The sequence below is a fragment of the Platichthys flesus genome, chromosome 14 (assembly GCF_949316205.1).
Source record: "Platichthys flesus chromosome 14, fPlaFle2.1, whole genome shotgun sequence".
Taxonomy (NCBI): domain Eukaryota; kingdom Metazoa; phylum Chordata; class Actinopteri; order Pleuronectiformes; family Pleuronectidae; genus Platichthys; species Platichthys flesus.
In genome coordinates, this window is record NC_084958.1 from 22608538 (window position 1) to 22621603 (window position 13066).

Sequence of the window (13066 nt, forward strand, 5' to 3'; positions counted from 1 at the left end):
TTTAATTATTGTTTTGAAATATTCGTATATCAATATATACCGTCTAGATATAAATAATGGGAAATAATAAATATAGCTTATAGTAGTAGAAAAGACCTTTAAAGCTCAACATATCAATACAGTTCCACAACCTGAACATAACATGGTTCAGGCTTCATATCAATATTTACATACATGTATAAAACTGTATATTTTATATTGCTGCCTCTTTAAAAGGAAGAAACCAGGGTTTGTTAACTTTGTGAGGAAACGATCCCGGAAGTAGCTGTGAGTGATCGCTCTCGCTCCGCCCCTTTACCCTCTGGTGTTTATTCGTCTCCACAGCGTCATCAGCGCTGACGTGGACACGACGTGCGCGGAGCCTCAGCACGTCCCCGCGCACCGTCATCAGTGACGACGTAAAAGTTCGGTAAGTTTCCGCAAAACTGTTGCGTTGTTTTTTCACGCAGCTTCAGTAGAAGCAGGAAATTATCAAAAAAGAGAAATCACGCGTGCACTGCGGGAGTTTTCACGCGCGAGAAACCAAGCGGTGCTGGTGAGAAGCTGACACGTGACTCCCCGCAGCTTCACTGAGCTGCGTCATCACTTCCGGAACAGGAAGCACAGGAAGTGGGATGCGAGAGCTTCAAAATAAAGTACAAGATAAAGTTTTCTAAGACATGGGAGAAGCGCTTCCTCCTGAAAGTGCGGTCAATTCATTTCTATTGTACGGTGGCCAATAGAGCTCAAGGCACTGCAGTAAAAAAAAAAAGTAGAAAAAGCGCAGGGAAAGTGAGAAAACAACAGAAGAATCAAAACAAAGAGTTTACAGTAGAAATAAAAGCAGAGTCTGAAGTGTGTTCATTGTGTTTGTCTGAAAAGTCCTGGAAGATACCAGTTTCCATTTATTTATAATGTTTGACAAAGGTTCTGGAGAAGCTGCTCAGAATCCACGACCTCGACCCATCATGGACGCTTCGGTATCGTCTCAGCTCGACGGCAGTTTAAATGACTCCCTGTCAGATGAGGTGAACCCACAGGTACACACACACACACAGACACACACAGACACACACAGGACATTTATGGTTCACAGCATCTTTTTGTGTTTTTTATTTTAAACGTTGCTTTTCTTCTATACCACACGTAATGCTCCTCTTTTTTTAAATCTACTGTTTTTTATTTTATTATCTGAGTATATTTTCACATTATTAATTGATATATTATTATTATCATATATGATTTGCTCCAGCAGGAGTCTGTGGCGGAGTCACCCAGCGTGACCGTGGTGCAGCTGACTGACGGTGAGACGCTGGAGGTCCAAAGGTCGATCCCGGCGCCTCAGACCTCTGTCATACAGCCACCACAGGTCCACACCGTACAGGTGAGGGCCCCTGTTCCACTGGGCACCAGCACAGCTTCCAGATCCAGCCCTGAGTCACTTTCAAGTTTGTGCCAGAGAACCTTGAACCCAAGTCCGAGGGAAATGTCTCGTCCTCAAGTTCAGGTCTCGAGGTCACAGCTCCGTGTGTTTTACAGAATCATTTACAGGCTGTGAGGTCAGAGCTGGTGTGTTAGTGAATGAGGATTTAGCCGCTGTGTGCACGAGGTTCAGTGGAGCGCTCGTACTCTAAAGCATCTGTTAATAGGATTGATGAGAGCGGCAGGAGGTTTAAGCTCGTCACTATAACCTTCACATTCAGGAGAGTGTGTTGTTGTGTCTGCGCCGGACGACCTCTTCAAAAACCCCGGACAACAATGACCTGCACGGTTATCACGTGGTTGTTCGGGGACGAGCAATGAAAGAGAGAGGGTTATGGGTTCACGTGTTTTCCGGCAGGTTTCTTCACACGTGCAGCTTGATTTGCAAAGCGTTTCATGAAACGGTCTTTGAGGATCATTTAAGGATTTAAGGATTTCAAAGTCCTCATGACAGAGAAACACTGTGGAGACTCAAGTCGAGAACGTGTGATCACGGCTGCAATAATCCGACAATCGCATCGATTGTGTTGCGTTTTTAAACATCTGCTTTTAATAACAGAAGTGAGCAAATGGCCGCGGACACGCCCCTCTTTAACCTGACATGAATCAGAATTGTCAAAAGCAGCCATTGAATTGGAAAAAACACCTTTACGCAGAAGTGTGAACCATTGAGATGCAGAGGCGTTCAGCAGGTTAGGCCCGGGGCCCTGAGCTGAGAGGGGCCCCCTGAGAACGGCTGATTACGTGAACATTTTTGAGAACCCCCTTGTAATTCGTATATATGCAAAGTGACTGCCATCTACATGTTGAAATCTGACTATTGTAAATGGAATTTAGCTTGTGGCCCCCCCCCGTATATGAACGCCTTCCACTTTCCAAATTGTGGGAGTTTATCTTCGGTTCCTCACTACAACTCACATTCTCTAAGGGAGACGGGCGACTGACATTTTACGTCAGAGCTACAAAGATAATCACGATATTACAATGATGATATGTTTCTTGGGTTCGATGATGGGGCCCCTTGGTGCCTTTTAGCCCGGGGCCCCTAGAAACGTTCCTGCCAAACACAAATGAGTTTGTGTTGAACCACAGGATTTATTCATGCCTCAGGAAGGTCGTGCCTGGTGAGAGTAGGGAGTCCACACCTACGTACACAAATAATTACAGTACATAGAGCGTGTGTGAAGAGGCAGGATGGACTGAAAAGAATAAAAAGCTTCTCAAATTCCCTCTTTGACGTCATCCCTCGCTTTCACCGATTGTTTTATCAAACACATTCCAGGTCACTCACGAAAGCCTGTGTTTGGAAAGTACCCCCCCCCCCCCCTTCAGTCACACCAAACATGTTGCCATAATATAAATTAAAAAGAAAAGTGGATTAGACGCCACTTTTTAAATACTGCTTGTTCTCTACAGATCTCCACGGCAGCAGAGCTGGAGGAGGACGAGACGTCCACCGACGCTCAGAGGAGACGAGAGGTTCTCTCCAGGCGTCCGTCCTACCGGTGAGAGGACGTCATCACAGAGCATCCGCGTGTGAAGTGTCGTCAGGCGTCTTAATCAAATCCTCTTCCTCCGCGCAGAAAAATCCTCAATGAGCTTTCGACCGATTCACCGGCAGTTCCTAAAATCGATGAGGAGGAGACGGAGGAGGAGGAGGAGGAGGAGGAGGAGGTGTCGAGTGCAACGTCAGCCTCCATCTACCAGACCAGCTCAGGACAATACAGTCAGTACACACACAGACACACACACACACATATCAAACTGTGTGAATCAGCCTCAACCCAGCTCCAGAGAGATTCACTTTATTGTTCCGGTGAAAGTCACTGTTCAGTACTGTGACACAGGAAACTCTGAATTCAACTCACCGCCTGTTTACGTCTGTTTATAACTAAGTCCTCTTCAGTTCTGTCAGTTTAATACGGGAAATAGTTTAAATACCTCAGAGCAGCAGCGTCACCTTCTTTCCCTTTGGAGCAGAAGTATAAACAAATGAATATTCAGAACACTTTTACCAACCAGGAGCAAAAAAGCTGAATTTTTTAAAACATGACTTTAAGCTTTTACACACTGTGGTGCTGCAGAGCTCCTCTAGATTCTTCCCTGATGTGGAACTTGAGATTTCTCTGTACAGATGAGTTCTCCCTCAGAGTTTCAGGTCAAACAAAGCCACAGAATTAGTCAATCTAAATGTCTTCTCCGAACCCCGTCCGCTGAAATACCTCTTCTCATCTTCTGCTTCACATCACTCAGTTTTAATATGAACTTTGATGCCACAGTCGCAGTCACTCAAGGGGGGGCCATCCAGCTGAGCAGCCGGGATGTCCAGGCCCTTCAGGGGCCTCAGAACCTGACGATGACGGACTCGGCCTCCTCGCAGCCCGGAGCCACCGTCCTGCAGTGTGCAGCTCAGCCCGGGGACGCTCCTCAGCAGTTCTACATCCAGGGCGGACAGGTGCTCTTCCAAGGTACAGGTTATACTGATGTTCATAACTTGAATGTGTCCAGAAAATCTGGAATGGGCTGGTGGAGAAACATGTTAAGTCCCCAGGTCCTCGTGGGTTTAGAAACGTCCATGCATCCTTCACGTCTGCATGGTTGTTAAGCTTTACATCCACTAGAGGGCAGTGCAGAGTGGAGAGTTTCAGATTATGAAAAACATTGTGACGTGGATGTTTGTCTCTTGCGAAGTGACGTCATCTACGTCTAAAAGCTTCTTCAAAAAGTTCCTCCATTGCTGAACTTTCTTCCCTTTAAGCTTGAACTATTGGCTACACTGCCCCCCCCCCCCATGGTTTCCAGTGGTACTGCTACGTTTTGTCAGAATCCGTAAGCTTTCAGAAGACGTGCACAAATACAGACGATATGAGCGCAGATTGGACGACGTGACTCTACTCCTTCCCTTTGTACAAATATTAAATAAATATCTCAGACACTGGTGATGCCATCCTGCACTGGTGGTGGTGGTGTGGAACCACGATATCGAGGTCCCGCCGGTACGTCTGCTCGACCGATTGCAAGTTCATAGCTGCTGCTAACGTAAACAGTAAATACTTTGCGTGGGTAGGCCATTTTAAATCACTTCAGTGGTTAACTCGTGGAACCATTAGCTACACTGCCCCCTCAGGATTTGTGGTAGTACTGCTCAGTTTTGTCTTATTCACCCTTATTAGTAAACTTTCAGAAGACACGTGAAACACGGACGAACTCAACGTAGAGTTTGGACAGAAGGTTCTGTACGTTTCCTTTTGTAACGTTCAGCATTAATTCATCTTTATAATCCACCTCCACTTCAGCCTAACACCTCCACGTTGCTTTGGAATGAGTACGATATTCACAAGAGGCGATTATTCGTCATGTTCTTCTTTTTGTTTCGTTCTCTGCTTGATATTTTCTCTCCTTCACCTCTTTCTCTCTCCCTCCTTTCTGCTGAAGGTGAGTGTGTGTTGTGGCCTCGGTGCAGTTGAATAGCTTGTGTTTGTCGGTCTGTGAACCGTCAAGGTCTGTTGTGGATTTCTCGAGTTTAACGCGGCTTGTCACTGGATCCGTCAGTAGATTCAGACTGACTGAGGCGGTTCTGGATCTGGATCTGGATCTGGATCTGGATCTGGATTGTGAGTGATCGTCAGGTTTTAAACCGGCTGGTCTGCGTTCTCGCTCTTTGCTCTCATGGCGTCGACACCCATCCTTTGATTGACAGGTCTCAGTGGTGCGTGGGAACGAGTTGTCTCACCTGAGGCGCCACAGAGACGAGGCGGTGAAGGAGGCGTGGTTTAAAGGAACAGTTTGAATTGTGACTATAACAATATGTCTTCCTCGATTATTTACAATGACATTTCAGTTGCTATTGACATTTAATAGAAAAGTTGATATATGACTCCTTTCTGTATTTGATGATATCGTGTCCCTGCGTCAGATTTGTGGTTATACGTGTGTGTGTGTGTGTCAACCAGTAATCAGCTGCCATTACTGGAAATGTGTCACTTCCTGTGATGAAAATGATTTTCCCTGCAAGCAGCTGAGTATTTAAAGCAGCAAATATGATCTTTTCAACTTGTTTTGCTCAGTAGAATTCAGGGACATGTCGTTTTGATAAATAGTGTTCTGCTGTCTCTTCATTCTTTATCACACACACACACACACACACACACACACACACGCACACAAACACAAAATAGCTGCCGTCAGGGCGCTCAACAGTTTGCACGGCAGCCACTTGGGACACAATATCCTCTTGTTTGTTGAGCGTCTCTCCAGTTGCGTCACTAGTGCTAAAAATACAACTCTCCCCCCCCCCCCTTTGAATCCCCCGCCCTCCCTGCCTCCCTGCCCCGCTCGCTGTGAGCGTCTGATCCGCAGGAGGGGAGGGCAGGGGGGGGGGAGGAGGAGGAACTCTAATCCAGGGTGTTTTACTGACTTCAGCGGGCAGCAGTGATGTCATTGTGATGTCAATGCCTGTAATTGTAATCGGGCTGCAGAGTTGCTGAGTGACCGCTCGTATGTGCAGAGAGAGCAGAGAGAGGGAAGAGGAGACGGAGAGAAAGAGAGAGACAGAGAGAGAGAAAGAGAGAGAGAGAGAGAAAGAGAGAGAGAGAGAGAGAAAGAGAGGGGTTTCAGTGGCACAGGGGTAAAGAGTGTGTTCACATCGAGGTGATCTGCTGCCGTGGGGCTGGATTATTGGAAACCAGAGATGGCTGTGACCGGGGACGAGACTGAGTCAGGTAGAGTTTCTCTCATATCTCCATGTGTGTGTCATGTGTGTGTCATGTGTGTGTCATGTCTGCTCGTTGCCTTTCAGGGACAGATTCCTGCACGAGTTGGTTTGTTGTCAGCTGTTTTCCTCTGAAATTATAAAGATACACCTGCAGATACGTAGACTGAAAACAAGAAATAATCCTGAGACAGTTTCACAACTTGCAAAGAGAAACTCCTTCTTTTGTGCGACTGTAGCCAGGCAGACACACACACGGCTCCCGCTCAGGAAACACTGATAAACACATTGTGGTTCACTGCGCTTTGTGTGTGTTGAACTTCATGCCTTGTGACATCGAGCAGGAAACAGGTCGCGGGAGAGACGCCAGGACACTTCAGGGTTGTGTTGTGAAACAGATCTGACAAACCAAACAAGTGTTCGCTTAGTTTGCTCAACTCCGTCCCTGCCAGTGTGAATCCTGCTGCTGCTGCCACACACAAACACACCCACATGCACTTTAACCAACACAAACACACACAGAGTCACGGGACAATTTTGGGGACATGACATTTGTCCTCGGTTAGACAAGACTTCCCAAATTAACTTTTCTGAATACTATTGTCTGAAATTTGTGGAAGCCTATGACACAAAGCACACACACCGACACACATACACACACACCACTCCAGTGGTTGTCAGGCAGAACGGGAGGGAGGGGGGAGGGAGGGAGGGTTACAAGTAAAGGGGCGGGTGCAAGTGGGAGGGGGTGGGGGGGTAAGATAGTCGTCAGTTTGACGTCACTCCGGTTTCCTGGAAGAGAAGCCAAGCAGGAGAGAGAGCATGCAAAAAGGGCGAGTAAGACGCACATGCTGTCGTCAGCACAGCCCAGAGTCGCTCTGTTATCACAATGAGAGAGTGTGTGTGTGTGTGTCTGTGTGCATGTACTGTGACAAGTGTGTGCGTGTCCACGAGGAGTCACAAAAGTCTCAGGAACAGAGTGAAGGAGAGAAGCTGAGATGTGGAGACACACTCGAGTCACCGATGACTCAACGTGAACCACAGAGCTGCTTCTTACTGGTTCTCCTGGAGTCAGTGTGACGTTCACTGACACTTGTGAAAAACAGCCAATTATCAGTGTCATCAGTGGTTCATAGTGTGGTTAACACAACATCACACACAAACACACACGAGTGAAAATGAGACAATCGCGGTAGAGTTCCTGTGCGAGACTTACGTGTCAAACTATGATAATATTGTTAAATCAGTTGACGTAATGTTTAACAGGCTAAAGTTTCATTTGTGCATTTACATACAAAAATAGATACGATGTAAACGTAAGTCACCTTCACGTTAGCATGGTTGTTGAGCTATACATCCACTAGAGGGCAGCGCAGAGTCGAGAGTTTCTGACGACATCGAACATGGCGACAAAGTGGACGTTTGTCCCTGTGTGACGACATTTAAAAGTCTCCCTTCAAGAAGTTAAGGCCAATGTATGCTTCTCCGAGTCCGTTGCGGACTGACGGACGGACGGATCGGACGGACCCTTTTTGATTTATAGTTCTACGAGCCTTTTTGTTGTGAAAACAATTCACCGCCAGAACAGTAGATGGCGCAACTGAAGTCGAGCTTAGAGAAGCCTACCTAATGAGGTATATAGAAGAAGTCCACGCTGGTTTATTTACGCCCTCCCGGCTCCTCACACACAGTGAACGATGGCAGCTAACAGAAAAAGGATGTTGATGACGCGACAGTTTTTGCTGAATAAAGTGACACCCAGCGGGTCATAATGCTTATGTTATCGTGTCTTAACGCAGCGGTTCCCCGGTCTTGTTTCCAAACTGCGTTGCTAATTCAACAGCTGCAACAGCTTGAAGCTACACGGAGGCAGCTAGCTTCCCCCCAGCTTCCACACACAGTCAGCAGGGACACCCGATACTAACTACTACCGTTAGTTAGTATCGATCTAAAGTGTTTGCTTCTAACCTGACGGTGTTTGAGAGAGTGTCATGAGCCGTGGGATTAAAGTCAGCGGGTTTTTGCGCTGTTCCCACCGCAGTTAGCATGGTGGTTAGCCCGCTAGCCACGTTATGAAAGTTCGTTATAATAGTATGTGACCGTACACACGTGCCGTAAGTGCTCTAACCAGCCACCGTCAGCCGGACAACGCCGCTGGCTTAACACACTTGTCACATTAATCATAGAGTCGTAGTTGTGATTTTGGTTTATTGTGATGTAGGGAATGGAACAGGAAGTTTCCATTCCGAAATCCTGGCGCTAGCGGACCAATCACAGCCAAGGGCTATCCGTGGGCTCTCCGCCATTTCGACGTGTAGTTAGAAAAAGGAGAGCTGCACGAAAAGCTCTCCGAGGAGCCGCGGAGAGGCACGGAGAGGGCGTTCCACGTTGGAGAAGGCGGTCCTATCTGTCCGTGTCCGTCAAAACGGAGAAGCATACATTGGCCTTTACTCCATTTTGGAAATGTCTCCCCTCTAAGCTAGAACTATTGACCATGCTGCCCCCACCTGATTCCCAGTGGTACTGCACCGTTTCTGCAAAATTAGTCTTAAATCTGTCCGATAGATGGTTAAATAAATTCTGTCGTGCATTTCTGATATCAAAATACTCGAATATGACTCGGTTGTGGTGCTGTTGACGTAAAAAAATTGTGTAATTAGTCAATTCGAAGTCACTTCAAGTCATTTACGAACATCCCCCCCGGTTCTGCTCAGAGGAAATTCATCTTCTCTGACAGGAAGCAGTCGCTGTGGAACATCCTCTGGTGAAAACGTTTACTGAGTTAGAGAATAAAAAAGTCATCGTTTCTTCTTTCATTTATCACGTGTCATTCACGAAGAGGAATAAGACATTTAGAGAATTTGTGTCTCTAAGAGTTTTTTGTCCGTTTCCCCCCCCGCAGCCGCCACCGGAGACATCCCCGCCTACCAGCTGCGGTCGCCGAACTCGGGCCTGACCCAGAGCATCGTGATGGCGGCGTCCCCGGGCAGCATGCAGAGCCCGCAGCCCCACCGCGCCGAGGAGGTCACCCGCAAGAGGGAGGTCCGGCTGATGAAAAACAGGTAGGAGCCTGTGTACATTGGGTTATTACTTTAAAACACAGTCACTACAAGTCTTTACAAAAATATATCAATTGTTCCTCGTCTTAATTGGCTGCTTCTAATATGTTTTTAATGAAAATACATGCTCTGATTTTTATGGATTTCCTCATTTTATTTGTTCGACTGTGAACGTGTGGAATTGAAAACTTTGTCAAAAGTCTGTCGGGTGATATCACTCGGGGTCAAAGCTGCAGCTGCTTTTTTTTTTAGATATGCATGAGTCTATTTAGTTCCTTTTCGACAAGAAAATCCCGCAGCAGGTTAATAAAAACATAAATATGGACAATAAGGACAAATAAACATGAACTTGTGCATAGTCTGCATTTTATCTGAAGCTGCTTGAAGGAGTTTTTTCCTAACAACGTGTTTTCCTCCTCTTCTCGTCTGCAGGGAAGCCGCTCGCGAGTGCCGCAGGAAAAAGAAAGAGTACGTCAAGTGTTTGGAGAACCGCGTGGCCGTGTTGGAAAACCAGAACAAGACCCTGATTGAAGAGCTGAAGGCACTGAAGGACATTTACTGCCACAAAGCCGAGTAGCGGCGGCCGCTCGTGGTCACGGGCTGGAGACAGTGGCGTTTTCAAACTGCTGCAGAAAAACAAACAATCAGAAAAAGAAGAAAAGAAAAAAGACTCTGGATCAAAAACTGCTCGGACCGCCGTGGCTCCTCCGCTCGGGCCTGGTCTCACGAATCCAGAAGTGCCGTGAAGGGGGGGGGGGAATTCAACCAGCTTGTGCTTTGGCAGTTTCGCTCTCGTTCTTAATCTTGTGCTCTTTTTGCATGTGAAGACTCAGAGTGTCGCACACACTAGGCTCGCTGTGCCCCGGCTGAGAGCTGACGAGGGGGAACAGGAAGAGGAGGAACAGGTGCTTCCTGGAAATGCACAAAGATTTCGAAGAGAAGAACCCTCCTGCAGGTCAGCCAGGTCCGCGACCCGCAGCTTTCTACAAGGGTCAGACCGAGTGCACACAAAAACACAAAAGCTGATCCACCAGCAGCTCGACCGCGGCCCCCCCCCCCCCCCCCGATGACGTCATCTTGTGTATTCACGCTTCTGTTCTTGGTTGTTTCATAAAATTCCTTTATGCAAAAACACATGTAGAGAGAAACTCCCCCCAGCGTTTTGTGATTGAAGTGGATCCCATCAAACCTGTTCCCAGTTTGTACAAACACACTCGATTCGTTTAGGGCTTCAAGCAAAGACATGTTTGGCTTTTTAATGCACAGAACTTCAAACACACTTCTCTCAAGCTGATGTCGGGGGGGTGGGGTGGGGGGGGGGGCATTAATGTGAATCCAAAAGAGTCGTTTTCATCACTAAAAGCACAGGAAGGACCAAAGTGTCAGTGTGGATCTGATTAGAATTTGTATTCTATCCCTTTTATTTAAAGAATCTCACTCCACAGGTTTATATATACATAAAGATATATATACATAAAGATATATATATATTCTACAAAGCAAATGTTACCGGTTAAGAAACAACAATCATCGAACCTCAGTTTTGTAAGAGAAACTTCTTAAGATGAGGAACAGTTGTGCTTCACTCTCACGCAAGCATGGTTTCTTTTTGTGTGTTTTTTTCAAATGATGGATCTCCGTTGTGGATTAAAAGTGTATTTGATTATGGCTGGATATAAAAAAATACTCTGTTTAAAGGGTGACGCCAACTTTCTCTTTTGTTTCCGAACTTGTACTTTCATGGGATCTCTCCTCTCTGGTGTTTTTTTTGGTGGTTTCCAAAAGACGCTTGTTGTTGATGCAGTCGCTGAGTGGGTTCCACTGACTCTGGATCAGCAGTGATAGAGAGAGAGAGAGAGAGAGAGAGAGTGTAGAAGTTGAATGACGACAGTGTGAAACTTCCTTTTTACCAATTAGACGACCCGGCACCGGTTTGTGTTCCGTGTCTTAACTTCTCCACCACAGCAGGAGACCTTAGGACTTCACTTGATATCAGTTGTTCTGTACGTAGTTGTTTTAAATTGTAGTGTTGTCATCTTTTATCCCTGTGTACTTCCCTGTTTGAATTGTAAAAAAAAAATCAAAACTATTTTTTCTTTGTCTAATAAACATGTTCAAATGTGACGTGGAAATACACGAGCCCGAGTTTCATGTTGGTAAAGAAAGAGGTCGAAGTTATGTGAGGTGTTTTTGTTGCCGTCTGTTTGTGTGTTCATTGGCAAGATGACGCAAAAAAAGTCCAGAGTGGTTTTCCACAGAACTTGGCACTTGAGCCAAGAAAGAACCGATGACCTTTTGGTGCAGATCCAGGAATCAGTTTTGAAAACATATTTAAAAGACTGATATCTACGAGTGTGCAGCTCGATTTATTTGTTTGATTTCTCATTTCACTTTATTTATTCAATCACTGTCTCTCACTACTTATGTCAAAAGCTTTAGAACATACAAAACATGAATAGAATTCAAATTGCACACACAAAACAAACACACAACTGGCATCAAGGCCAAAGTTTGCAATGTTGTGCTTGTCGTGGACTTTATATAAAGATGGACTACATGAAGCCATAGCGTCTCAAACGCCCCCTGGTGGCCGATGTTGGTCAAACGTTCATGTTTCTGATAAGTTCAGTTTTAATTTGTTGTTTGAACTTCATGATTGACAGCTGAGGCTGACCCACAAAGCATGTTCGAGGCCACACAACTAGAACTGATGTAACACACCAGGTTGTGTGTTTGTGTATGTTAACATTCAAATCATTACATTTTAAGAAAGTGTTGAAAATTAACATTAATAGGACGTCAGTGTGAAACCGGCTCAGATCCCAGGAGCTGGTCAATAATTATTAATTTTTGAAAATGAGTAGTTTCCATAGCAACCCCTGGTGATACAGCTCTGATGATGACGGTGATATAAGAAGAGATGATTCTGTGTGTGTTCATAACCTCACACATAGTGCAGAGTGTACAACTGCACTGAAAACAACAAACACACACACACATCTGCTTTATTTCTTCATCTGTCACAGATTGGCATGAACACATACATCTACACACACAGACACACACACGGGGGTGAGAACATTGAACAGGAGAAAAACTGTGAAACCTTGAGACTTGTCTTTATGAACAGAAGACCTTTCAGCTCCTGAAGCTCCAGTCCCTTTTCTCCCTTTCAGTTAATATTTCACTCCCTGTTCAGCTCGTATGAGTCAAGTAACCTTGGATTATTTCAATGAAGCAAATGTGGAAGATTTATAATAAGTATTTTTGTCTTTCTTTGTTTCAAACTGTTATATTTCATTTTCAAAAGTGTTTATCCGAACTGTAAACCCAACGCATTCCATCTGTCTCTCCTGTTTGTGCTCAAATCGAAGCGGGGGTGAAGAGCAGCAGCGTGGGCGTCTTTTTAATATTTCATTCGGCTTGTTTTTGTTTTTTTCTCAAACATCTTCATGGCCTTTCGGTCCAGTGTGGCGTCAGTGGAAATTTCCACAACAGAGAAAAAGGAGATGAGGACGACTGGGATGACAACACACTCAGAGAGTCAGTGAGAGGAGGAGGACCCCTGCTGGGCAACACGCGCTACTACAACTGAAACATCACAACAGGAATATTTAGCTGTTCTCATGTTGTTAGCCAGAGGTCATCTGTCCCAGGTCTGCACCGTATGATGCACTTTTTAAATGTTTGTGAACTATAAGACTCACGATGCAGATTTTTGTCTATGCACGAGTTAGTAAAAAGCTAATTCATCGTAACAGTCACATTGAACATCATGTTTTTCTTATTTCAACTATTTCTGACTTGTTTCTCAAGCTTCCAAAAATATACAAGC

The 13066-nt window shown here is 45.5% G+C and overlaps 1 protein-coding gene across 4 annotated transcripts; it reads left to right on the top strand.

Annotated features, from left to right (window-relative positions):
- Positions 1-319: 319 nt before the first annotated feature.
- crema (cAMP responsive element modulator a) lies at positions 320-11355 on the top strand. Of its 4 annotated transcripts, none has more exons than XM_062403485.1 (8): positions 320-409; positions 907-1019; positions 1232-1363; positions 2878-2966; positions 3045-3187; positions 3741-3929; positions 9075-9234; positions 9664-11355. In XM_062403485.1, the coding sequence occupies exons 2-8, from the start codon at positions 948-950 to the stop codon at positions 9806-9808; spliced, it is 930 nt and encodes a 309-aa protein (XP_062259469.1). In that variant the 5' UTR covers positions 320-409; positions 907-947; the 3' UTR covers positions 9809-11355. The 4 variants fall into 4 exon arrangements, with proteins under 4 accessions (XP_062259469.1, XP_062259470.1, XP_062259471.1 ...); XM_062403486.1 differs by having other exon boundaries at positions 1235-1363; XM_062403487.1 differs by lacking the exons at positions 320-409; positions 907-1019; positions 1232-1363 and adding an exon at positions 1451-1486.
- Positions 11356-13066: the final 1711 nt, after the last annotated feature.